Source organism: Gadus macrocephalus, chromosome 15 (genome assembly GCF_031168955.1).
Source record: "Gadus macrocephalus chromosome 15, ASM3116895v1".
In the NCBI taxonomy this organism is placed as follows: Eukaryota; Metazoa; Chordata; class Actinopteri; order Gadiformes; family Gadidae; genus Gadus; species Gadus macrocephalus.
The window spans coordinates 710,508-737,067 of record NC_082396.1 but is presented as its reverse complement, the minus strand read 5'-3'; the positions used below and the strand labels follow the sequence as shown (position 1 = coordinate 737,067).

General features: G+C 46.1%; 3 protein-coding genes across 8 annotated transcripts in view; 2 read left to right on the top strand and 1 right to left on the bottom strand.

Moving 5' to 3' along the window:
• The window catches only part of arhgap22 (Rho GTPase activating protein 22), a 12,666-nt gene extending 963 nt beyond the window's left edge, over positions 1 to 11,703 (top strand). The window contains exons 2-10 of one of the 2 annotated variants that reach the window (XM_060073482.1): positions 4,900 to 5,096; positions 5,976 to 6,063; positions 7,081 to 7,209; positions 7,387 to 7,597; positions 7,705 to 7,837; positions 7,916 to 7,989; positions 8,486 to 8,607; positions 8,743 to 9,799; positions 9,891 to 11,703. In XM_060073482.1, the coding sequence (XP_059929465.1) occupies positions 4,900 to 5,096; positions 5,976 to 6,063; positions 7,081 to 7,209; positions 7,387 to 7,597; positions 7,705 to 7,837; positions 7,916 to 7,989; positions 8,486 to 8,607; positions 8,743 to 9,799; positions 9,891 to 10,110 (2,231 nt within the window). In that variant the 3' untranslated portion in view covers positions 10,111 to 11,703. Of the gene's footprint in view, positions 1 to 4,899; positions 5,097 to 5,975; positions 6,064 to 6,144; positions 6,555 to 7,080; positions 7,210 to 7,386; positions 7,598 to 7,704; positions 7,838 to 7,915; positions 7,990 to 8,485; positions 8,608 to 8,742; positions 9,800 to 9,890 lie in introns of those variants that run through there. The other variant, XM_060073483.1, reaches the window with a different exon arrangement.
• On the bottom strand, positions 11,600 to 26,539 carry mapk8a (mitogen-activated protein kinase 8a). Of its 5 annotated transcripts, none has more exons than XM_060073484.1 (12): positions 26,398 to 26,539; positions 19,832 to 19,998; positions 19,406 to 19,535; positions 19,252 to 19,310; positions 18,772 to 18,910; positions 17,141 to 17,306; positions 16,712 to 16,783; positions 15,142 to 15,324; positions 14,692 to 14,816; positions 14,503 to 14,566; positions 14,029 to 14,106; positions 11,600 to 13,604 (listed from the first exon to the last, which is right to left on the bottom strand). In XM_060073484.1, the coding sequence occupies exons 1-12, from the start codon at positions 26,440 to 26,442 to the stop codon at positions 13,429 to 13,431; spliced, it is 1,404 nt and encodes a 467-aa protein (XP_059929467.1). In that variant the 5' UTR covers positions 26,443 to 26,539; the 3' UTR covers positions 11,600 to 13,428. The 5 variants fall into 5 exon arrangements, with proteins under 5 accessions (XP_059929467.1, XP_059929468.1, XP_059929469.1 ...); XM_060073485.1 differs by lacking the exon at positions 16,712 to 16,783 and adding an exon at positions 16,121 to 16,192; XM_060073486.1 differs by lacking the exon at positions 26,398 to 26,539 and adding an exon at positions 25,995 to 26,134.
• ptpn20 (protein tyrosine phosphatase non-receptor type 20) overlaps positions 26,427 to 26,560 on the top strand; it is a 32,207-nt gene continuing 32,073 nt past the window's right edge. Inside the window, exon 1 of the mRNA XM_060073806.1 lies at positions 26,427 to 26,560. The gene's annotated coding sequence lies outside the window, so the exon portion shown is untranslated.

The following is a 26,560-nucleotide window of genomic DNA, read 5'->3' as shown; positions in this document are numbered from 1 at the left end:
TCTCTCTCTCTCTCTCTCTACCTCCCTCTCTCTCTGTTAGTACACACTTCAGTGTCTCCTACTCCTTCTCTCCTCCTTCAGCCGGCTCCCAGCCTCTCTCCTCTGATCTCCTTCTGTTCGTCCTCTGTGCAGCATCTGGATCGCTCACTTCACCGGCTCTCTCTCACTCTCGCTCTCTGTCTCTCTGTGTGCGTGTGTCTCTCTCTCTGTCTGTCTTAATTCAGACAAAGACAACTACATGTTTCCTGCTCTCTCTCTCTCTCTCTCTCTGTCTGTCTGTCTCTCTGTCTGTCTGTCTCTCTGTCTGTCTATATCCTCTGTCTGTGTGTGTGTGTGTGTGTGTGTGTGTGGTGTGTGTGTGTGTGTCTCTCTCTCTCTCTCTCTCTCTCTCTCTCTCTCTCTCTCTCTCTCTCTCTCTCTCTCTCTCTCTCTCTCTCTCTCTCTCTCTCTCTCTCTCTCTCTCTCTCTCTCTCTCTCTCTCTCTCCCTCTCCCTCTCTCTCTCTCTCTCTCTCTCTCTCTCTCTCTCTCTCTCTCTCTCTCTCTCTCTCTCTCTCTCTCTCTCTCTCTCTAAAGTGACATTATGACAGTAATGGCACCGTGTTGTTTGCACTACAGCTGATTGTGATTGCTACGACCGCCCAGTGATGTCCTTCAGAGTGTTTCAGAGCAGAACCACCTGGCTGCTCTTCTCCTTTCTCTGCCCAATGGCAATTGTCCTGAGGCTCGTAATGGGCCAATTATGAGCTTCCTCTTACGGGCGCTTTACGGAACACAACTTCAGATACATGATGTCATGGCACGGCGCCGGTAGATGATTAGACTCAGTGTTTTCAGCGGTCAGATTGAGCGGCGATGGTTTGTGATGACATTGTATTGATTGGGCTGTCCTGTTCTCGGTCTATTTGGGTCTGGTCTCCGGCCACATGCCCAGCAGCCACCAGGAGCCTGCCGGGCTCCGACATGGGTCCCGATCCGTTACTCCTCGCGTGCCGCGAACAGGTGAGGGACTCGGGATTAGAGGCAGACGGAGACATAGAGGAAGGGGAACAGTCAGAGAGAGAGAGACAGAGAGAGAAAGAGAGAGAGAGACAGAGAGAGAGAGAAAGAAAGAGAGACAGAGAAAGACAGAGAGAGAGGGAGAGTCAGAGAGAGAGAGATAGAGAGGGAGAGAGAAAGAAAGAGAGACAGAGAAAGACAGAGAGAGTGGTAGAGAGAGAGGGAGAGGGAGAGGGAGAGAGAGAGAGAGAGAGAGAGAGAGAGAGAGAGAGAGAGAGAGAGAGAGAGTGTGTGTAAATCCCAACAGCTGGGTGTCAAACATAGTTTCTCCAGTACGGTCGAACAAACTCTACTGGTCTAGACGCCAGCACGCGGGTATGCGGGTCACGTGACGAACGCCGTGAGACCAATATGGAGGCACAGATTAACAGTATATGTGAAGAAAAATAAATAAATCTCACCGGACATAGTGTGTGTATCTTGAAGGAGAGGAGAGAGAGGGGTTGAGACTGTCTCTAGGTGGGGGTCTTGCCACACTGTGTGTGTTGTGTGTGTGTGTGTGTGTTGTGTGTGTGTGTGTGTGTGTGTGTGTGTGTGTGTGTGTGTGTGTGTGTGTGTGTGTGTGTGTGTGTGTGTGTGTGTGTGGTGGGGTCTGTCTTATGTTCTAATTGTGTTGTTAAGGCAGGGAGGTTAAAGCTTTTAACTGAAGTAATGTAATGGGTGAGTGTGTGTGTGTGTGTGTGTGTGTGTGTTGCAGTACATCCGTGTGTATATAAGTGTGTGTGAGTGAGTAAGTGAGTGAGTGTGTATGTGTGCACTTGTGTGTGTGTGTGTGTGTGTGTGTGTGTATGTGTATGTGTGTGCACTTGCGTGTGTGCGTGTATGTTTGTGAATGTGTGTGTGTGTGCACTGGCATTTGCGTGTGTGCGTGTGCATCCGTGTGTTTTTGTGTGTGCGTGTGACTCTGCTGCACAATGTCAGAGCAAGCTAAGGTCTCTGCGATGAGGCGAAGAGGAGATGGTGTAAGGCACAATGACCAGCTCACCCCTCCTTCCACCACCTCCCCTCCCTCTCTTTGTGCACGACGGCGTCAGGGAGTGCAGCAACCACTTGAGTGTGCACGCCACGTGCAGTCCACCCCTCTTCATCTCTCATCGCCATAATGCTATTCTCCTTTGATTAGATTTCCTGTTCTGCTTCACTCTGACCCTGTAATACACAACCCTCTCTCTCTCTCTCTCTCTCTCTCTCCCTCTCTCTCTCTCTCTCGCTCCCTCTCCCTCTCTCTCCTCTCTCTCTCCCTCTCTCCCTCCCCCTTCCTCTCTCTCGTCCTCTCTCTCTCTCTCTCTCTCTCTCCCTCCCTCTCTCTCTCTCTCTCTCCCTCTCTCTCTCTGACTCACTCTGTGTCTCTCAGAGTTCAACACAAACCACATCATCAGCGTTATCTGTCTGACCTGAATCATAAAGGAACAGGAGACGTGGTGGTCCTGTGACCGCAGCTTCTGAAGATGAGGAAGCTGTCTTCTACAGTTCTAAATATGGAAGCTCACAAGAAATTTGTTAATGAGGTTTGAGGAGTAGTAATTTGCCCAAAGGAGCAAGTTTCATGAAAAGCTGTGAAGAATGATAAAATATTCATAACGTTTTATAACTTCCTCCTAAGCTTTAATCAATCATAGATGGGAAAGTTATAGTCTTATTTGGGCCAAAATTCCATTAGCGGCCGTAATAGTAAAATAAAGTATGTGCATCATTTTTATCGGTTTTTAAATGTAGATGTAGTGGTATTAATACAATTTGTTTGGTACAGTTCATTATAGTTTAGGCTTTTACAACGTAATACATTTATCTTGCACTCTTGAGGAATGTTATTTTGTAATTAAGGCAAATAATGTATATTTTCATTTTGGATGCCAGATTAATTGATCAAATATTGTCTGATTAATTTAATCAAGGTAATCTTGGCATAAATCTAATTAATCTGCATGTATAAGTCTTCCATCTTGTCAGAGTTTGTGTATTGGAGGTGTTTAACAGAATATCGCACAATATAACACATTTGGTGATACAAAGAACCAATTCAGAGTTAATACTTTATATACTTTATACTATGTATTATTATAATTGAATGCATTGGTATCGAGTCATTAAAAGCGACCAACCCATGCTAATTACAGACCTGAGTTGATTGAAGGGTGGGGGAGTATGGAGCATTACTATTAGTAGATCGATCTTTACAGCAGCTAATGAATTAATACCAAACAAGGGGTGGCATAACAGAAACTGGTAAAACTTGTTTAGTAGTTCAAATAGGCAAGTGCCTGGCCAGGAGTAGGCTGCCTCCTGTGATTCCCATCTTGACTGTAATATTTGTCCATCTGCATGAACAGCATCCTGCTAGAGTGTTTCTGCTCTCTCTCTCTCACTCTCTCTCTCTCTCTCTCTCTCTCTCTCTCTCTCTCCTCTCTCTCTCTCTCCTCTCTCTCTCTCTCTCTCTCTCTCTCCCTCTCCCTCTCTCTCTCTCTCTGCATACAGTAACTGTCACGGTTAATGAGCACAGAGCTCGCTCTGCTCTTCTTCCCAGCAATCATGACTCTGCAGGCGGGGCAGGGATGGAGGGCTGGGAGGTGGGGTCTGGGAGAGAGAATAAAATGAGCGGATTAGAGAAAGAGCTGATAAGTGAGGGAGAGAGGAAACAGGAGGGGGAGAGAGAGAGAGAGACATTATAAAGAAGGACATGCCAAGGCTCCTCTCCAATACATTCCCTGCTGTCCTCAGCAGAAAGGGAGGCGCAATTAACAAGGGAGAAAAAGCATTGATTTCTCTCCTTTTCCCCCCCCTCTCCCTCTCCCTCTCTCTCAGTCTCTTTCTCTCTATATACCTCTCCCTCACTCTTCCCTCTCCCTCTCTCTCTCTCACCACTGTCCCTCTTCCAATCTCTTCCTATCTCTCTCTCGCTCTCTCTTTCCTCTCGCTCTCTCTTTCCTCCCGCTCTCTCTGAGGTCTCTCCGTCTCTCTATCTCCCCGCCCTAACTCTCTGGGGATCCTTATGCTGTCACCGGGTCTGCTCAGACGTTTTGTCCCAGGCATACTAATGCAAAATCCATGCTTTTAATCACGGCCTGTATGATGGATACGCTCCGATGGAGTAAAACAACCTGATCCGAGCCATAAGGATCTATTGTGTAAAACAATGCAGCAAGCAAATACCCCCTGTGCCGTTCCCCAGGACTCGATATAAGATGTATAGGAGTGTGTGCGGCTATGAGCCACCCTATATAGGTGTCTCCTTAGAGCGTGTGTATGTCTATTGTCTACGTGTTTATTTTGAATGTATAGATGCATGTTTAATTTGTTAATGTATAGTTCTATTCCTACTATACCTCTCTCTCTGTCTCTCTCCCTCTCTCTCTCTCCCTCTCTCTCTGTCTGTCTCTCTCCCTCTCTCTCTCACTCTGTCTCTCTCTCTCCCTCTCTCTCTCTCACTCTGTCTCTCTCTCTCTCTCTCTCTCTCTCTCTGTCTCTCTCTCTCTCTCTCTCTGTCTCTCTCTCTCTCTCTGTCTCTCTCTCTCTCTCTGTCTCTCTCTCTCTCTCTCTCTCTCTCTCTCTCTCTCTCTCTCTCTCTCTCTCTCCCTCTCTCCCTCTTCCTCCCTCTCGCTCTCTCTTGGTTTCTTTGTCCTGGGCTGTGTATTTACAGGTGAGCATGGCATTAACACTTCCGTGGTGAGGGGTCTGATTCCCACTGGGACCATCCATGCTGACAATGCATGCACTCACAAGATTGCATTGTATTTTCCTTGTGTGTGTATGTGTGTGTGATCGGGGCGTGGACATGTGTGTGTGTGTGTGTGTGTGTGTGTGTGTGTGTGTGTGTGTGTGTGTGTGTGTGTGTATCCATCCAGCCCGGTCCAAGAGCATGGTTCTGGGGGAGCTGTCTCGGCTGTCCAGGCCCTGTTCTCCTCTAGACCAGGAGAGGGCGCTGAAGGCCGGCTGGCTGAAGAGACAGAGGAGCATCATGAAGAACTGGCAGCTCCGCTGGTTCGTGCTGAGGCCTGAAGCTCTCTACTTCTATAAGGACCAGGAGGAGGCCAAGGCCCAGGTGAAGCACACAGATATACAACTAGCGCTGTCTAGCATGTGTCCCCTGGTCTCGTTACCACCTCAGGGTTCTGTTGTACGGCTGAGCCCGCGACAGGACCTGCTGCCATCCTGCTACCATCTTCATTTAGTTTGTGAAGGGTATCAAGGGTATCATCTTTCAAAATATATACTATTATAAACACATAATAATAGAAGATAAAGGCTAAAATGGCTCACAATTCCTCCCATAACTGCTTTATAGTTTTGCAGCATTCATATTGTGCCTTTGGGACTAAAGACAGATATTCTCTGTGGAATATTAAATAAACGTAATTGCTCTTAATTTGTATTCTGAATGGAGAGAATACGAGAAGCCTTAATCTCTCCTCCCTGCTAGCTTGTCACCTATGACCCCCCCCCCCCCCACCACCACCACCCTATTCCCACCCTGGGGAAAGGGGTGGGGAGGGAAACCAAAGTGGACAAGGGGAAGCTGTTGGGGCGTTAGGGTAAATAGATGAGCGAGAGATGTTTCCCTGAGTCACCTCCTCCTCCCTCCATCATCTCTGGGCTCCGGTCCTTTGGACCGCTGCCCAGACAGCAGCAGCAGCAGCAGCAGCCGCCGCAGCCGCCGCAGACCCCGGGAATCCATAATGGTTTACATGCACCACATGTCCTGATCCAGAACCAGTAATTGATGAGCGGGCGGGACCCTTTGTGGCTCTACATCCGCACTAGTGTGTTCTGCTTTAGTGAAGGTTGCTCATTTATTTGAGGGGGGGGGGGGGGGGGGGGGGGGGACTTCAGGGTCAGAAAATGTCCTAAAAAAGGAAGGAAGACCTGTCTTCCACCCGCCCCCTCAACCTCCTCCTTCCTCTTCCTCCTCTATGATCTCCAGGGCTGCATTCCACTGCAGGCCAGTCAGGTCAACGAGCTGCCGGCGAATCAGGACGAGCCTGGCCGACACCTCTTTGAGATCGTTCCAGGTGGGTTGGCATAGTAACAGCGGAGTGGACACTGATCTGCCAATAGCGTGGCATCGTGAAACAGTGAATAATTACATTCATCCACCGCTGAAGGAAAACACATTCTTTTAGAGGCTCCTTTACCCTCACGTTGCCTAGAAGAACAGGTACACACACCAACACACTCCGTCCCTTTTACTGCGTCTCTGGGTGCCTGTAAAGGCGGGGTGGTATTCATGGAGCATAAGGCGTTTTTTAAGTTCATTTCAGCAGCATAGATTCTGCATATGTCCCCTCGCAGAGGACGAGAGCGAGAGAAATAACAGGAGTGAAGAGAGAACGAGGGGGAACAGAAGAGGAGGAAAGTGAGAACGAATGAGAGCTTGGTGCAGTTGCTGCGGTCCACGGGGAGTTCTGGACTTTCTGGGTCATTTCTCACGCACACAACTGCTCAGTTTGCACCAGCGCGGTGCAGTGCTTACGAATTCAGCTGCTCTGAAGTACACAGCAAGGTAAAAAGCAAACAGCTTCAGAATGAAAATAGAGGAAATATAGAAATATACCAGAGGAACACACGCCCTGGTGTTTTTCAAGAGTGTAATTATACCCCACAGAAGACACTTGAGTCGAAACTTAGCCTTGTAAAATAAACTATTAAAGATCAGGTCAGCACTTTCAAATCAGTGGGCTCAAAGCTATGCTAGGAGCGGTATCAAAGCTGGAGGCGGGCGGGCGGCTGATTGATGGATGGTTTGAACCTGGCAGGGGTCCTGGAGCTAATAAGGTCATCAAAATCCAAAGCAATTATACCCGAGAGAGAGGAAACCCGATACCTATGCTGTTATTAAACCATGAATGTATATTAAAACATTCTTTATTTTATGAATACTCCTTTTTTTCTCTTATGAATTTCCTCACCATTGCTTGAAAGGTGCTCTAAATTCAATTGTTAACTACAATCATCAGCCGCGGTAGCCTACGGATTTTCACATACTTTTCTCCATAACATCGATCCCATGTTATTTTTCTTCCCTGAAGGAAACGGGGGAGAAAAGGATCGAACGGGCGTTAGCCACGAGTCATTCATGCTAATGGCTAACTCCCAAAGCGACATGGAGGACTGGGTCAGAAGCATCCGCAGGGCCGTCTGGTCCCGGCTCGGGGGTGGTAAGCTAATATTCTCTCGTCCTATCTCGAAATTCGCAATTTAATTTGATAGAGCAGCTATTCAAAACAAGAGCATTTAGCAAACTGAGAATACATGCTTTTTACGAGCATGGGTACCTTGAGTGATTTACTGGAGTGTGTTTGAGGAACTGGAGTGCATTTTTGTGGGCCCCCCAGGGGTCTTCGGTCAGCATCTGGAGGAGACGATGCTGTGTGAGAGCCAGTGCGACCCCCAGCGACTGGTCCCAGTGTTGGTGGAGCAGTGTGTGTCTTTGATACGTCAGTGCGGTTTGCAGGAGGAGGGGTTGTTCAGGTCTCCGGGACCCACCAATCACGTGCGAGAGCTGCAGGATGCTTTCGATCGCGGCGAGAAGCCAAAGTTCGACAGGCAAGGAGAATGATGGGTCTTATAGCGCGTATTGGCATTATGCGCCCATCTGAGTGTATTGGGTAATTCATTACATCCTCTCTGATGCGCTCTTCTTTCCTCCACAGTACCACAGATGTCCATACGGTGGCGTCACTGCTTAAGCTGTACATACGCGAGCTTCCGGAGCCTGTGATCCCCTTCTCTAAATACACCCAGTTTCTGTCTTGTGCTCAGCTACTTAACAAGGATAGGGGGCTGGTAAAAGTCTAGTTTATTCACCAATAAATTATTTAGGATTGATAATTTAACAAAATTAACCATTTTCTCATATCTCAGGGCATCGTGGAACTTAGCAAGCAGGTGAAAGCTCTGCCTCAGGTGAATTACAACCTCCTCAAATATGTCTGCAGGTAAGACAGTGTTGATGTTATGACTAATTCGCATTATTCTTGTAGGAAGCAATGTATAATGCTAGAGGTAATGACATCAATAAACCTTTAATAAGAGTTCATAAAGGGAAAATATTGTTCCTCATGCATTTGACATTTGGATTTCATCATCACATCGTTATCCAACAGTTCATATATTCCCTCACACCTACATGCTGCGTTCATGCTGATGTCATGCTGCATTGGAGCCCCTCCAGATTGATTGCATGTGCTGTCCTCCTCCCACATCTCTATTAATATCTTCGATTTGTTCCTGAAGGAAAGACAGCTGGGTCCACCGAGCCAGCTCACACAATGCCAACAAAGTGACTCAGTCCCTCTATTCATTAGGAGGGAGTCTGATATATACTGTGCCAATGGCTCCGATCGCAATTTGTGTACTCAGAACCAGGGAAATGATCAGTAAATGAGGTATTTTTCCTTGCAGTCAGACAATGTTTGGTTTCTGTCTGGTCAGGTTCCTGGATGAAGTTCAATCCCACTCCAACGAAAACAAGATGAGTGTTCAGAACCTGGCGACTGTGTTTGGACCTAACATCCTCCGACCCCGAGTGGAGGATGCAGTGACTATGATGGAGGGTACGGAGACATGATGTGTATTAGAGATGGCTGCACGGACAGAAACGTATTTTCACTTTTGGTTTTAAGGGAATGAAGACCCAAGTTTTAAATCTTAGTGTATTCCTCTGATTGTTCGTCAATGTGTCTGTACAGGAAGCTCTCAGGTGCAGCACCTGATGACAGTGTTGATCAGTGAACACGCCTGCCTCTACCAAGGGGAGGAGAAAGAGGCTGAACAGGAACCCAAGGCTCCCACAAAGACACGGTCCAGCCCTGGGCCACGCGGCAGAGTGGAGTGGGTATCCCAGGGCAACAGCACCCCGAGAACGAGCCCCACCCTGGCACTGGACCCCAACACCTCGAAAGACCAAAGCCAGGAATCCTGCACTCCGTCTGTTGATGGCAAACACGTGACAGAATCAACGTCCCCCACCCAGACCCAGGAGGACGGGGAGGGAGGGAAGCCGGGGGAGGAGCCCGCGGAGAAGACGGAAGGGAAAGCCGGTATTAAAAGTGACGGGAGGCCCGTCAGCCCCAGTAAGCAGTCCAAGGCCCTGCCGTCCTGGAGAACCTCCTTCAGGGCGGGGGGGGCTGGATCGGGAGCCCCGAGGGGGAAGATGGGGGGGTCGGCGGGCGACGTGTCCGCAGCCGGCGGGAGCAACTGGCTGATGAACGGCCTTTCCTCTTTGAGAGCTCACAGGCGCACGTCCTCCTCTGGGGAACGACTGAAAGACTCCACTCTGTCCCTTAAAGACACGCCCCTCTTCCTCAAGGACACCGCCCTCTCGCCGAAAGACCCCCAGAAAACCTCTCTGGGCGACTCCTTGCATTCCCCAGCGAGCTCCCCCCTCGCCCACCGCTCGCTGGGCCAATCCCACAGACTCTCCGCCTACGACAACGTCGCTCCGTCCAGTCTGAGCTTGCCTTCCGACACCTCGACCATCTGGACGTCCTATGAGATCTCGTTGACAGATCCGGAAGACGGGGACCAGGGGTCAAAGCCAGTCCCCGTGAAGTCCTTGGACATGGTAACGCAGAGCAGCACCCCTCTGGACCCCGGAGCGGACATCACCAGAGGTGGGGGGGAGGACGCGGACGTCAAGGAGGACGGCAAAGGGTTGGGCACTGACGAAGATCTGGCCAAGCTGTTGTCCAATCTAAAGCAAGAACTGAAAATGCAGCAGATCAGCTACGAAAGCTGCATTCGCAAGTATTCAAGCGGTCATCCACCTTTCTCACGTTGATGTAAAGTGCTGTTCTGCACTGCGTATGCTAACTCTCTCCCCCTGTGTCTCTGCGAGGTTGGAGGAGTCCTGCTCCAGATACCAATGCCAGGTGGGAAGCCTGGAGGAGGAACTGGACCAAGAGAAGAAGAAGCTTCACATGCTGGAGATCCGGCTCAGGAACTCGGAGCGGGCCCATCAGGATGCAGAGAGCCGGAACGTTCTTCTCCAGAAGGAGATGGAGGACTTCTTCCAGACTCTAGGGGACCTAACCACTGGAACTGCTCGGACTAGCTAGAAAAAGAAACCTCTGCCTTCAATCTTTATCTGGCGAATTGAGTTGGACTGGGGTGGTTCATTCCTTGGTAAGGGTGGCTAGGCCCAAAGATCTTAAGACCAAACACTCCCAGTACTACTAATACTAATACTACTACTACTACTACTACTACTTGTGTCCCTCTTTGCAGATGCAGCTGAAAACCCTGGCCATAGCTGGTGCCAAACTAGAACCCATCTGGACCAAATGGCTTTTATGTTAAAAAAATTAACCATTCCATAACTGGTCAACATCTTGAATCACTAAGTTCAGCCAAGAACATGTCTTATGATAGATATAGGACAGATCTGAATTGCAGATATATGTGTCGAGTTCAAAACCCTACTCATTTTCACATTTTAATAATGCAACAATAATAAAAACAATACGCTATAAGAGATTAAAATTCAATGTTTTTTATTCGCAGGTGGTTCAAAGTTTCCTTTTCGGATGTTTACACTCGGTCTGATAGTGAGGCAATTTAAGATCAAAATGTACACAACTGGCCTTATCAGAAAACACTAAAACAAAACAACTGTTTACAGTCAAATTTTACATTTTATATGTTATCTAGTTAAAAGATTTGAATCCTAGTAGTCCTGAATGTCTGAATGGCTTTTTATTATGTGAGGATTAGTGTTTGCCACTGGATTGGATTCCCTACATAATCTGTACAACTGACATACAGACCAGAAAAGCCAATGATACACCACAAGATTTGCCAAACAGCTGTTAATCGAAACTAACGATTCTTTAACTTGAACGAATTTACTTGAAAACCGATATATGCAACACCAGTCCCTTTCCAACAGGGGGACATGAGAAATGTAGTCCCATTTAGTTTATTCTGGGAAACAACACTGCTTTTCAAAAGTCCTCAAAGCCTTAAAATTGAAGCCAAATGTAATCTGCTCAAAGAAAACTTTAGGAACACTGGTATACGTCCAATTTACTTTCTTTTTGGAGGCAATGGATTAAAAGCAAAATGATGAGAGAAAGCCACACTCAACCATTCAGATTCGGTCCAGAAAATGTCAGCCATGCGTCACAATTCTCCAAATGCATTCTGGGTGCTGGTTGCTATGGGAAACTGTCCAGCCATGATGAGGGCAATAGAGTGGGTTTGAAATCAAGCCATCAAATACATCCAAAAGGTAATCATGGCAGGTAGCAAAGGGTTTTCTGACTATCAGAAAACATATACATTTACCGTAAAATATACAGTTTATCACCTACGATCTATACTATTATATAAATCATATTGCACAGAAAACAATGAAACTAAACAAAAATGCATATAAACAGTACTTTTGAATTAAATGTGCATTACATACAGCCACCCCCCTAGCTTCAAATAAATTAATAAATAAATAAATACACAAATTAAGAAAAATAATGTTTTCACTATCTTTTCAGATGACGTGTGTATGTTGTCATGTGTGTGCCTTTTGAAGCATGAACTGAGGGTGAATTATTATTATTGTGTGTGTGTGTGTGTGTGTGTGTGTGTGTGTGTGTGTGTGTGTGTGTGTGTGTGTGTGTGTGTGTGTGTGTGTGTGTGTGTGTGAGGTAGAACTTCCAAAGACACACCACAGAGGGAGGGCATTCTCAGAAAACCACTGACTGGAGTAAGGCCACTTAAATCAAATAAAATATAAACATATTTAACAAATGAACTGACAGAAAAACGTAGAAACCTGCCATGACAGTAAACTGACCATTTAGACCCACGCCTCCAGGACCAGCAAATATGAAGTTGCAGCCCGATACTCTGTGTCTCTTCTACATTCACCCTGTTCGTCCTCGTCCAACAGAAACACTGGCTCCATCTACCCCACAGCTAGATAATCAATAAGGAACCAGGATAAAAAGCAGGGATCTATAAAGTTTGCCTCTGGCCAAGGACACCAATCATTTGATCTGGGATGTGGAGATCAAAATAATAACAGCCAATGAAAAAAGTCAGTCTGGAAGGACAGAAATATACTTTCTACAAGAAATGCAAAGAAAATAGCTAAATAAAATCCATTTGCAGTGAGACCGGTGCCTGGCTTGGCCTTCTGAGCTGACCAGTTGTATCATATTCATTCAGTCCCTAAAAACAATAAAAAAAAATGCTAAACTAACAATTCAAAAAATATATTAAACATGATTCATCTTTAGAAGCTAACGGTAAAACGGCAATCTTCTGTACATCAGTAGCTTAAAAACAGCAATGTTTCCAGTATAGTTAAAAACCTCCCTTCCATAACATACATCACAAAGTCACATCAAAACATACTTCAATTCTTCGCAGCAAAAAAATAATTTCAAACAACAATCATTTACAGCAGTATGGGGGGACAGGGAAATAAAAACTATCTGTAAATCAAAAGTATATCTCTAAAAGCTAACAAGAGGTTTTATTGGCCAAAAGCCTGTCCCATCACACTAGTGTATTGGTGGTTTCTTTTATCGTTTGTGTTTACAGCGAGATTCGAATATCTGGGTCCACTACCAACAACAGAGTCATCATCCCAGCTGCAGCCCTAGTGGGTTCTCATGGCAGCCATGATGCAGCGGACTCACGTGTTGTTCTGGAGCTTCATGTTAGTTCACGGTGGGTTGGAGAGTACTGACTGCCTTTTAGTGGCCAGAGGTCAATTAATGTGGCTTTAAAAGGGTTTCTAATTCAGCAGTACAACACAAAGTAAAGAGAAACAAAGCGAGAAGGATGAGAATTTGAATAAAATGCAGAGTTTCAAATCCCATTTAGTAAATGTACATTCATTAAACATTAGGTAACCCACTCCCTCGGAGGTAAAGTAGCAATTATCCCCATGGAGATTTTTTACTTTGCGATTACAATCGGAAAGCTTTTGACTCAAACAAGATGGAGCAAATGTTCAGGGTTTGGGAATGTTTCACCTTCTCCGGAGTTTGGATACAGGCATGATATAAACGACACATATAGCACAGAAAGGAACCGCTGTATTCTGCAGACATGCCGCTCTAGTGTCTTCAAATCAGATTATTTTCCAGCAAGAAAAAGTTGTAAACATGCATCTAATGTATTTAAATATCTCTCAAATATTTTTATTTGAAAGGGAAATTGGAAATATGCTGCAACATCACCAGATATTATCCGTAATGCTGTACATTTTGCATTTATTTTTACTGACGCTTGCCTTTCACTGCCCCAATATTTGATAACCAGTTTGGTAGTGGACTCCAGATATTTTGTACCTTACTGCATGTGTGTGTACATGTGTATGTGTGCGTGTGCACACCTGTGTGTGTGTGTGTGTGTGTGTTTCATTGTTATCTACAGCAGCCCAGAGCTCCTAGGGAGGTATGGCTGTCCAGGCTGCTCTCTGTGTCAGAGGTCATGGTAGGGTCACTGCTGGGGTCACTGGGGTCCGTGGACATGGACGAGACGTCATTGGCTGAGGAAGAGGAGGAGGCGGGCTGTGGGGAGCTGTCAATCACTGCTGCACCTGTGCTGCGAGAAAAACAAGGGAACACACCTGATACACCTGTAGTGCCTTCCAGGGCCGTCCTTCACCAACGCGCTGCTGCAGTACGCCATGCCAGGGCCACTCAAAGGAGGGCCGTCACGATTGGCTATTTCCTAATAAACATGATCATATATCAACATCCGGGCTACATAGAGCCCGGTCAGAAGCGGCTGCTGTTCCCACCTCTCGTCATCCTGTGATAAACATCGGTCTGCTCCCTGTGTGAGGCAGCGTGCCACCTCTGCAGACATTACCTCAACGTCACCGACGCTGCTGACATCATTTCCCCCGTTACCATCGTCTGATGCATCATCCCAGCTGGGATCCCGATACATTAGGATCAGGTGTGAGGGGCACCACGCAACAGCCTTCTCTGTTCTCCGCGTTCCCAGGGATGACTCACCTAAAGGTGGGGGCTGGCCTCGGATCACCCCGTTTTTGGTGCACTCCTCCCAATCGTAAACCTCCTTATAAATCAGATCTGAAAGCAGGGAGGAACAAGGGACAGGGTTTGCGGGCTGTGAGCATGAATATGTACGGGTGAAGCGGTACCACAGTGAAAGGCGTCAACGGTGGAACGATGACGTCAGGACGGAAGAGGAATAGGTCCTCAAGGCTGGGCATCGCGTGGAGTCCAGGGAATCCCTGGGTTTCTAATTCGGGGTACCGTTGGCTGGTGTGGCCCCACAGACACGAGGGGACGGTCGTTATCACCCGCCCCATGGCGGGGGGTGAGCTCACCCTGCAGATATTTACCCACACGCTCAGCCCCTGATCTGCTGGGAGGCTGAGCCCCACTGTGTGCGCTGAGGCCTGACCTGGGACAGGGAGAGTGCAAGTGAAGGTAGGGAGTGTTTTTTCAGGCGTGTCGTCTCACCTTTCCACTCGTCCACCGTGTGCTCTCTCTCCTCCAACTGCTTGTCGGTGAACTTTGGCGGGGGCTGGAGACAGAATGAAGCGGAAGGAAAATACATTGGTGACAATTCCTTACAATGCATTTGAATTAGGCAGTGACATGAACTCATGAGGCGCTTTAAGAACTCTCCGAGGTCTGTGGTCCACTCACCGCCTCCACCTCAGCCGGATCATACCAAACGTTAATGTAGGGGTGCTTCAGGGCTTCGTCTACAGAGATGCGCTTGGAGGCGTCGATAACTAACATTTTGGACAACAGATCCCTGGCTTGGCTCGCTGCAAGGACAAGAGGTACAAAACGGATGTTATTACCATTTAATCATTTATGAGACAATTGCATTCAAAGCGAGTGAATACAGATTCTTATCATCAAGGAACGGGAAGGGATTACATTGCTCATAGATGCCTGTAAGTAGGTTCAAATTGGGAACCACCCCTATGATACATTATACAATCCCATAATATGGGCCCCTTATTCCACCCAATCAGTTGTGGATAACCATCGTTATATTATAACTAATAATAGTTAATTATTATAAATCTTTAGGTGTGATATGCCCACAGAAACCGATTTTTAAACCCAATAGCGCGACCCCGTTACCTTTGAGTTTGTTGTGTTCTGAGTCGGCCGGGAAGAGCACGTCGGGGAACAGCTTCTCAAAGCTGTAGCCGGCGTAGCGGGGTCTGTTCTCCACGTAGGTCCTGACCGACTGGTTCAGCTTCATCAGGAACTCCTGGGTGGGGGTGCCTAGCTGCTCGATCACCTTGTTCCACTGGTCAATGTCTGGAGGGTTCCAGCGTTGAGGAAAACACACTAGGGCCCCTTTGTACCCTTCTGCAGGCCCCGCCCACAGAAACTACCACACCCGTCGTCAAACATACCCGAATAATCTGGAATGTGTGTTTTTGCATAAACAAATCAATTAGCCGTCTATTACTCGACTAAAGCATGACTCGATTGTAAGCACACATTTATTTACATTCAGCATAATAATTTTTGTGTTAAAAAAAAAGGTTGACTTGAGGAGAGCTAGGCTAGCTGACAGCTATGTAGAATGAGTGTTCACGGTTGGCTTGAGGAAAGCTAGGCTAGCTGACACCTATATAGGATGAATGCTAACGGTTGACTTGAGGAGAGCTAGGCTAGCTAACAGCTATGTAGGATGAGTGCTAACGGTTGACTTGAGGAGAGCTCGGCTAGCTAACAGCTATGTAGGATGAGTGCTAACGGTTGACTTGAGGAGAGCTAGGCTAGCTAACAGCTATGTAGGATGAGTGCTAACGGTTGACTTGAGGAGAGCTCGGCTAGCTAACAGCTATGTAGGATGAGTGCTAACGGTTGACTTGAGGAGAGCTAGGCTAGCTAACAGCTATGTAGGATGAGTGTAAAAAGGGCAAAATGATGGAATGGGATGGTATGGAATGGGAGGTATGGGAGGTATGGGAGGTATGGGAGGTATGACGTATGGGAGGTTGCTTATGGGACTGGGACCAAACCGGAGCTTCATAACAGAGGGAGGTGAGATGGTGCGTGGGCTCACTTCAAACAGGAAGTGACACGCGCTGCCGGGGAAGGATACGGTCAGAGCCGGGGAACAGGACGCTGCCCCGGATCATCTCGGCCACTATGCAGCCCACTGACCACACGTCCACTGCCGCCCAGAGGAGGGATGACGGGGGGGGGGGGGGGGGGGGGGGCATGCAACATGCAGATGATGACAGCAAAGGAAGAAAAAAATAAACAAAACACAAAATAAGACGGACACAAGAGGAAATTATGGCAATGAGGGACAATGGACGCCATGCAAAACAAATATGAATGAATCAAAGGAAATCAGCCGAGGATGAGTGAGTGGGAGTGGGAACGCCGCAGCGGTGAAAACAGAAAGTAACGGAAGCAGGGTTCGTCTGGAGGCGCAGCGCGACGGCGACGAGCCTGACCCGCAACGGGCCCCGACGTGAGTAATGATATCGGCCTGGTTAATGACAAACGCCACAAGCCTGCCAAGTAATATAGTGTTGGTGCCAAGCATCGACCGACATCTAAAAGGAAAGAACAGGCAAGACTATGCGGCGCAGCAGAGTGGCACAGGGGGCCACAAAGACCCAGGAGAACGTTAACGGCGTCAAGATTCTCTCGGAAGATAATTATCTTAAAGGCGCAAGGATACAGTCCCTTCCCGGGAAGAGGATTTTATGGCGGACCATTTCTGCCAGAATGCAGCCCACAGACCATATGTCCACTAGACGGGTGGAACGCGGCGAGCCCGGGAAACGAGAGAGCCACAGCAGCGGGTTAGGAAGCGCTACTTAGCATTAGTGGGGAACGTAAGCTCTATAAATAAAATCAACACTTAATTACATAAAACGATATCCCGACATCACCCATTGGTTCACAGGCGCAGCGAGCGCGCTGCAGCTGATTGAGTGTGTGCAGTGTTAGAGGAAACAGTCGAGAACGATACACAGAGTTTTAATCAGAGAGGGGGAAAGTAGGCCGGTGTTATTCGTAATCAAAGCCCCGTGGACTCATCCAGGTTAGGGGGATGTAGGGAGGTAGAGCCCCCCTCATGCGCTGGGAGGGAGGGGGAGATACTGACCGTTGGCCTGGTAGCCCATGCCCAGGATGACCTCCGGCGCCCTGTAGTAGCGCGTGACCACGTACGGGGTCATCAGGAGGCCCGTGGCGGCGGTCCGGGCCAGACCAAAGTCCAGGATCTTCAGGGTGCAGTCGGACTTCACCACGATGTTGCTGGGCTTCAGATCCTAGAGAAAACACACACAACGAGGTTGAAAATACTGAGTACCTTCCCTGAGTCCATTAGCATTCTGGGTAGAGGTGGCTGGATTTATTTAGGATAGTAAATAAAAAGGAGGTTGTTTGACAAATATAGGAAGATAGCTGACAGCCAGCCAATAAGAAGTACAGTGTAACAATACTTATACTTCCTATCGGCTTGCTGTCTGCCATCTTGTTATTCTTTGTGTGGGAGGCCGGTGTAATGACATGCATACTGATTTGATGCAGTTTGCGGCCGCACCAATGTGAGAGTCCTCGCTCAAGTCTCGGTGTTTGAGCTCTACAAACATCGACCCCGAATGCTAGACATACTAATACGACGATCTCGTCGGAGCGAGGTCCACCGCCTCCCGTTTGATGCAGTCCGTTCTGTCACCGCTGTTTTTCCTGGGGGTTTTAAATTACTTTATGGTGAAACGGAGCTCGATACGTCAATAAGTTCCAGCACGTTTTCTGAAGGAGAATTTCCGGCATTCTTTTTTTCTTTTGCTGTGGGGTCATTTTGCAGTTGTGCCTGCCTCAGCTAAAACACCTTGAGTATATATTATGTACACACACACACACAATGGGCCAAGCTACTTGCATGTGAAGACTCTTTCCTTCCTATGTCTGTCTGTCTATCTATCAACTGGCCACAACTGTGCAGTGTGCACAGCTCTTCCAAGGCGTCAGAAATGGTGTTTGGTAGTTAATGCTAGGATCATACAATACGTAATTATATCGTAGAAATACTGATGAACAAAACTCAGTTTTCAGAGGTGCCCTTAAAGCAAATATTTGTGATTTGACTGTTAGTATATGAACTGTTTTTATGTAAACAATGAATAAAGAATTAAAATGGTGGACCATGTTTAAATGGTGGATGCCTGCTGGTATTTCTGTTTTCCCATTCCGTGGGAAAGCCCTCCGCACAGCGAGCCCGGTACGAACACCTCTGACACGGCTCTGACACTCAGATCCTCTGTGCAGATGGACGCTCCGAGAGGCTGCAGAATGGCTTCTGGAACCGACAGTTAATCTAGGTAATCATGAAGCCCTTCTGCTGGTGCTAACCTCATTTCAAATATTATTATCAAAAAAAGACACATCATTTTTTTTATTTCATCACCAAGTAGGTACTGCTGCTCACACATGGGCCGTACTAGTGCCTATATGCTAGTACAGAGCTATGTTACTGTTGACACGCTAGCTGGCACTTTGAAACAAGTGACGGAGGGATCAGACGCCTTGACCGATCTCCCTTCTGCCAGCAAACGACTTATCCATCTCAGAACCCAGAGTATGATCCTAATGCCCGTCAGAGCCTGAAGGTAAAGGGGTACCCTAAAGGTAAAGGGGGTCATACCCAGGGTATGATCCTAATGCCAGTCAGAGTGTGAAGGTAAGGGGGTACCCTGAAGGTAAAGGGGTACCCTGAAGGTAAAGGGGTACCCTGTGAATGATGCCCGCGGCGTGCAGGTGCTTGATGCCACACAACATCTGGTAGAGCAGGTAGGACAGCCTCTCGTGGTCCAGCTCCATCTGGATCACCTGGCACAGGTTGGCGTCCATCAGCTCCATCACCAGGTACCTGGAGGCACAGGGCGCACTCAAAATGGTGTCCGAGCCATGTGCAGATAGATCTGGGACAAAACTAAGGACATACAGTACACATAGAGGGGCACGGACACAACAGTGCATGTGTGACCACACACACACATGCACGCAAGCGCAACCCCCCCTCCCCACACACACAGGGGGAGGGCTATTTCCACCCCATCCTAAAGGTTATTCTACTGGATTTAAACCTACGATGCCCTGTGAGATTCTCATGGATGTCCTTTAAAATATACATCACTTTAACGTTTATATATAACATATTATATACATATGGATGAGCACAGAAAAAATATGCAGTATATGGCTACTTACACATCTTGGAAGTCTTCTAATGTTTTTTGTGGAGTGAATACATGTAATAAACCGATGATCTATAGAGAGAGGAAAACGTGCATCAGGGTAACTGGGTCATCATGAACTACAATGACTGAATTATTCATCCAAAAAATCATCTTTCTCCACTTACATTTTTGTGATTGACACATTTCATTAGAACTAGTTCTCTGTAGGCGCGCTTGGCGTGGGTCTGGTTCTGGAAGGGCCGGCTCAGCTTCTTGATGGCAACATTTCGTTCAAGGTTTTGGTCGTATGCAGAGCTGCAGAGCGGAGCGACAAAGAATCACACAATGCACACAGAAAGATGCACGCACAAAAGGGAACTAAACAGAGGTTTTGTTGTTTCAGCAGGGTATTTTACACCTTAAAGATAATCCAAAATCCCAAATGAAACTACAACAGAAAAACGTCAAGGCCCAAGAAAACATCTGCACTAAGCAAGGCAAGACATACTATACTATACAATACTTGATGCTAAAATATTTATATGGCTTCACTCCCATACAGTACACAACCTCCAGATACATAGATGAGTAGGAGGAGAGGGAACACATACCACACGATACCCTGCGCTCCAGACCCGATAGGCCTGAGGTTCTGATACCGCCTCAGAACTGTAAACGTTGAATCCCCAACATCTATGCTGTAGAACTCTTTTTCTCTCTTGTTTTTGTTCATGGTGAAATCTTCTATTAATGCTTTCTGTGCATCCAAAAGATTCCTCTGTGTGAAAAAGAAGGGGGTGGGGGAGAAACACAAAATAAATAAAATAAGACGTTGGCAAGGCTGTGCCAATGATCGTATGAATGAGATATCGCAATATTTTTAGCTGAAGACTACATTTTAATAAAATATACAAAGTGATAAATAAGCCCACGCATCACATGCCACTTTGTGCGGTAGAAAATGAACCATTATTTAAACAAAGACTCAGACTGAACATACATCTAAAACAGTTGTATCTATTGTACATACATCTGCCTTAAAAGGGGGTTTGTCTCAGAACATTCATTATGAGGCTAAGAAACGAAAACAACAAAACAACAATCACATTGCAGATCGCAATTTTCTGTGTGACAATACATCATGAGTCCAGCTTTCACTGCCGTCATCACAGCCTCAGAGGTCAGATGGTAGGGGTCTAGAGTAGGGCCCGACCGATTTATCGGCCTGCCGATTTAATCGGCCGATTATAGCCTTTTTGAAAATAATCGCCATCGGCCAAAAAGACGCTGATTACAACCGATTTTTTTTTTTATTTTTTTTTTTATAAATGTTATTGCGATTAGTATCCTGCAGATTGCGCTCCTACTCGCCTTGCTAACTAACAACTTTAGCTGGAGTAAAAAAGAGGAGATTGAATTTTACCGTACAACATGAAAGCACGCTTGCTCAGGCAGCTGCGCGCTCACCTCACCAATGTACACAAGACGCGTTGTTTGAGCATGTTGTGCCTGTTTTTCTTTAGGTCCCAGGCCATGTTAATTTGTTACACTGTAGACTCTAACGGTGAGACCATACTGCTCAGCACGCACGTGTTAGTCACTGCTCACGAGCGCAGCACATTGGGAGTTAGTTATTTATTTTACATTTTACATTACACTCATTTTTGACTGTAAATGTATTCTAAAACACTCAAAGGTTCTGCATTCAATTCACATATTCGTCAAAAGTGTTTAAAGTATATTTAAGGTATCAAAAACTACGTTTTATATGTTATTTTTTTGTTTTTGTTTTTTTTAAATCGGCCGATTAAATCGTAATCGTAATTTTTCTCTGAAAATAATCGGCATCGGCACTCAAAAATCAATATCGGTCGGGCCCTAGTCTAGAGCCCCCCCCCCCCCCCCAGGTGATGTATATCACTATCTGCTGAGTGGAGCGGCCAAACATTTGAAACATAACATCACATGGCTCCAGGTCCCCCTCTGGGGGTCTAACGCAGTGGGACGCCTGGACGCCAGGCCCTGCCGGGCTGGAGGCAGGGCGGGGGGGGGGGTGCGTGTGTCCGTGGTTATACGTGTGTGTATGCGTGTGTGGTTGGAGAAGGTGGTAGGGGGTTGAGGTTCCAATTCATCATATGAAAGGCGACTCGCAGAATGCCTCGGTCACACGATGGAAACCAAAGCCAGGGAGGATGATGAGGCCTAATGCCCGAGTGTTTGGGAGGTTTGGACCGTGGCCCGGAAGGGCTGGCCAGGTCCCCCTGGAGCGGGTCCTCCACAGCCACATGCTAACTGGGTCAGGTGACACCAGGGTGGGAGGGCGGGAAGGGGGGTCTGGCACACAGGGCACCCTGCGAAAGATGCTCTTTTAATTGCCCTGGTGCTGCCCCCCCTAGGGGATCACCAGGTGTTGGGTAAGAAGCACGACTAAAGCACAATTAGAGACAAATTGACGAGGGAACGAACATTGGCAAGCACTCCCATCCTATGCTATGCTCTGCGACCATGAGTGGGGGGAAATGTTCTTGCCTCCTGCTTTTACTTTATAAAAGCTTTTAACATTCCTCCAAGCAACATAAGATGACCATAAGCCAGCAGCCCTACAAAACCCAAGACAAGGGCCATATGATGAAGGTAACAGCCAGGGGGAACGTTTGTCAGCTTCGGACATCACGTAACATCGCACATCAATGTCACGAGCCTTTACCAATCCATCACCAACACAGCTTATTGTTTAGTGGCGAATGAAGGTAAATAGGTTGGATTGTGACTACTTTTGGGAGTACATTTTGAATTGTTTAGTTATTGCATCTTAAACCAATGAGGACATATTTATAAATGCAGACGTTGATTTTTAGATAATACAATACTTAAAACGTTACAGTGTCCCTTAAAGGGTTACACAGTGTCCTTTTAAAGGGACACTGTCCATAGCCTTTAAAGAGGACACTACACAGTGTCCCCTTAAAGGGACACTGTGTAGTGTCCTCATATGTCCTCATTGGTGTAACATTGCCTCTGCAAATAATCTGATTTATCCTCCTGAGCGAAGAATTTCTTATCTGTATTGACATTGAATGGGTAAGTCCTAAGAAGGCTTCAATGTCCTTCCGGACTATGAAAAACTATAACGTCCGAGAGGGACATTTAGTACTACATGGTACTAGCTACGGCTTAACGGGTTTTCGCTCAGAGCCAGTGTGAAAAGTAGAAGGAGCTCAGTGAGACAAGCTTGGCACTGCCCCGTCAAATTTAAAAGCCTGCACTTTCGTTCATAATGCAAGATCATACTTATGCCGCGCCACAGGAGAAGGAATCCTCATTGCCAAAAAAGCGAAAATGGGCATTAAAAAGGCAACGTGACCGGCAAATTCAAAAAGCTTTCAATGCAAAATACTATTTTACCACAAGATGGGAGAATTCCTAAACAGTGTCCCTTTAAGCATTGTCCAATAATGTAATAATATTCATGATAATGTTTGAGTGGGATATAATTTTTGGATGGCCTTCTTATAAATTACACTATAGTTCATTAAAGACTCCTATTGCCTTTTCTCCATACAACCACAGCTGCAGAACATGCGTTGTGGTCAGTTGAATATTCTGCTGCATAAACAGAATTCTCTCAACTAATTACCGGTATTGGAAAAAGCCCAGTAGTTGCTTACCAACGCAGCAAAGGCAGAGTAAGTGCAAGTGAAATGTCTGGATCTTGTCAATACAACGTGAGGAGGGAGGCGGGGGTAATAAATACAGAACAGGGCCTGCTGTGATAAATCTAAATATTGTTGTATTCATCAGGAGCAGAAAAAACGAACAGGAGGGCCCCTCTATGCAGTGTCAACACCGGCTTGCTAGGCCTAATCATGGGTTTACAAAATTATGCTCACAGCGCACTTATTAAGGCATGATGATAATGATCATGTGTAGTCATTAACCCTATATTACTGATAAACATGTCGTGTGTTGTTCCAACATCCGATATGAAAACATGCCGTGTGTAATCGCATGAATTACTTAATCCTAGAGGCCTATGAAATCCCCTTGTTATTTGATCGACCTGCATAGACTTCTACTCTGGAATTCAAAATATTTCCACACAGCGAAATAAGGATATCAGTCTCCCCATCTTTATGGTCGATGATAATTATCACGGCCGACATGGAAATCAAAGTAATAGCCGTGCAGTTGTACATCTCCAACAGCCCTGATGGACCAACATTGCTGGGGGGGGGGGGGAGGAGGATCAATACCGACCTAACATTCTGTGCGAATGCCTTAACCTTGGCTGCACGACCCTTTCCGATAAACACACGTAATGGACGAAAAAAATATATTTTTTTGTTATTTATATGTATATAATCGCAGCTTCATAACACATTATAGTGCCTGAATGTCGACACCTATTCCAGTTCAACGATTCGGAGACGTATGTTAATGAAAGGCAGCTATGATATTATGAAGTTAGCCAATTCCCATCGATTTTAGGCTACATTATGGCCTGCCAAAACCCACACGCCGACAATTGTCCCACGACACACACACGTCGTGATATTAACTCACTACAACGTTTATTGGTCGTGAAATGAACATATTTTATAAAGGCTGTAACGCTAACACCCTACTAGACAACAAATGCATGGAAAGGTAGCATGCACATACGACCCTCCCCCACCACGAAACAATGCATGTCCAAGAGGCAGCGATCTGGATCTTACCTCTGTCGTCAAATGTAAGCACTGCTTTCTCCACGGTTCGATTAATCACCGCTATCTTATTTCAAGCAAATAAATTGGCTTAACGTCTGCAAATATATTTTTAGTCCGTTGTTCGGCTCGAAAACATGACCTCACTAGATTCAAGTGGCTACGTTTCCATTGCCTGACAGCAGGCCGTACGCGCTGTCTGCAGAGGGCATGCGTACCCTTCTACGTCATCAGCAGCGACACACCCACCGACGCTTGCCCATTTCTATCACATCGGTCTTGTCTATCTATTGGTCGATCGATGGATCGGCTCTATCTATCTGTTCATCTATCTATCTGTTCATCTATCTATCTGTTCATCTATCTATCTATCTATCTATCTATCTATCTATCTATCTATCTATCTATCTATCTATCTATCTATCTATCTATCTATCTATCTATCTATCCATCTATCCATCTATCCATCTATCCATCTATCGATCTATCTATCTAGCTATCTAGCTATCTAGCTATATGGCTGTCTGTCTAACAATCATATTTGTCCATATATGTGTGTCTGTGTGTATCTCTGGGTTTCTATGTTATTATGCAACACTCACTTTATTCTATCAATCTGTCTGTCTGTCTGTCTGTCCATCCGTCCGTCCGTCCATCCGTCCGTCCGTCCGTCCGTCTATAGGGCTTTATATGGTCTATAATAAGCTATCTATATATATATAAGCTATTAACTGCTACTAAAGTCATGGTTTGGCGCATGGTCAGAAAATCGAAATAAACTTTGATCAAATATATACAGAAAATATTGTCATGCCTTCTGGATCACAACTTACCTCATGTCTGTTTTTTTTTGTGAACATGAGGGATTAGAAAGTACATTTTGCCAAATTGTTTTGCTTTGTGTTTCGTAGGCCATTCATCACCTATCTATCTATCTATCTAACCTGTATACTAACCTTCAAGGCATTACCATTCACAAAGGTCAAACACCTGGCAAATTGGACGGTAGTAGCCATGCAGTAGGCCAGTAGTAGGCCTAATAGTATTAGTGTAAATCTAAAAGTAATATGCTGTTTAGAGCATACTACTTTAGATCAACGATCAGGCTAAAATTAGCCTGATTACTGATATTACCATATTACTTTTAGATCAACGCTAATTATTTATGCTATGACTACTTCTATCCCTGCAAACGACTTCTGCCACTGCTACTATACTTCACTATTGATGCTACTATTACTATATTACTACTCATAATAGTCCTTTGACTACCGACTACAACATCTACAATACTACTATGACTATTACCAGTATGAAAGTACTATATGACTATTAATACTATACGTCTACATATACAGTCACATTTCACTACTATACTACTACTACAACTACTATACTACTCTGAATTACTCTGCTCTGGTGTCCCTCTTTCTATAATATACATTTTAATGCCGTTACCACTTTGCAGAGCAATCCATAAAACACACACAAAAAAAATTATAATCATCTTCATCACCATCATCATCAACTATTATTTACAAAATAAAATCCACAAAGCTTTACTGATCAGGATTTCAAAATACTAATAATGCATCATAATACTAATATTTAAATTCCCCCAAATATTTCTAAACCCAGTCCCACATTACGGTTATTGTGGCCATAGCCTACCTATCAGGGCGCTAATCGCAGCTGCCCACAACATGCACAGACTATGCAGAAAACTATACGCTAAGCTATTTCTTACTATAGACTACCACCTAGAGTTCAACACAATCGCAGGTTACAAGAAGGACGGTTTCCAGAAAATCCATGCACTGCAAAGACTGATCAGAATGACTAAGGGCATTGTATAAATTGCTTTAACTTGAAGCTGAATAATTTAGGTTGCAGTTGCGCCCACAAACGGTACTTAAATGTATTTATTTATTTATTCTTATCCCGTGAAAGGAGCGGCGTAGATACCTCGGGGGCAATACGAGGAAAAACGGCGCATGCTATATACCTGGGCACGGAATGGATATGTCCCATGAAGTAGGACTACTGCAGCAAGACTACAGCTCCTTACCCCTTGTTCGAAGAGAGCCCGGATCGTTATGATCATTATGGGACAGTAGCCTTATATGCACACAGGCTACAATATCCACTCGTTTGCTCGGATGTTTTTGTTCTTCAAGCAGGCCTCTGGACAGGACCGCTCCTGTGTCGCGCAGCCCTACTCGTGTACCAATGGACCTTGTTAGGCATCACACGGATTAGGTACATTGGTAGCACTTGGAGGAGATCTGTCACCAACCAAACAGCTCTTGGCGGCTTGCTCGTCTGACCTGTCGCTGGTTTCGAGTGTGAGTTTAATCCAATTATGTGTTCAGAGCCTTACGCCTAAGAATAGTTGCCAACAGCAAAGGTTTCCCGTATTCGCGTATGTGGAAGGACGCCACACACCATTGATGTGTGGAATCATGAATTACCTGCGAGCGTGAATCAGCCGTTATGGAGAAGCGGCCAGACGGCATGGAGTGATCCGGAGGATGTTGGAGCAAAGCTGGGAGCAGTGAAGAGACACACCGTCACGCACACTCTCTCTCACACACACACACACGGATTCTTCACATACACTACGTATGATACGAG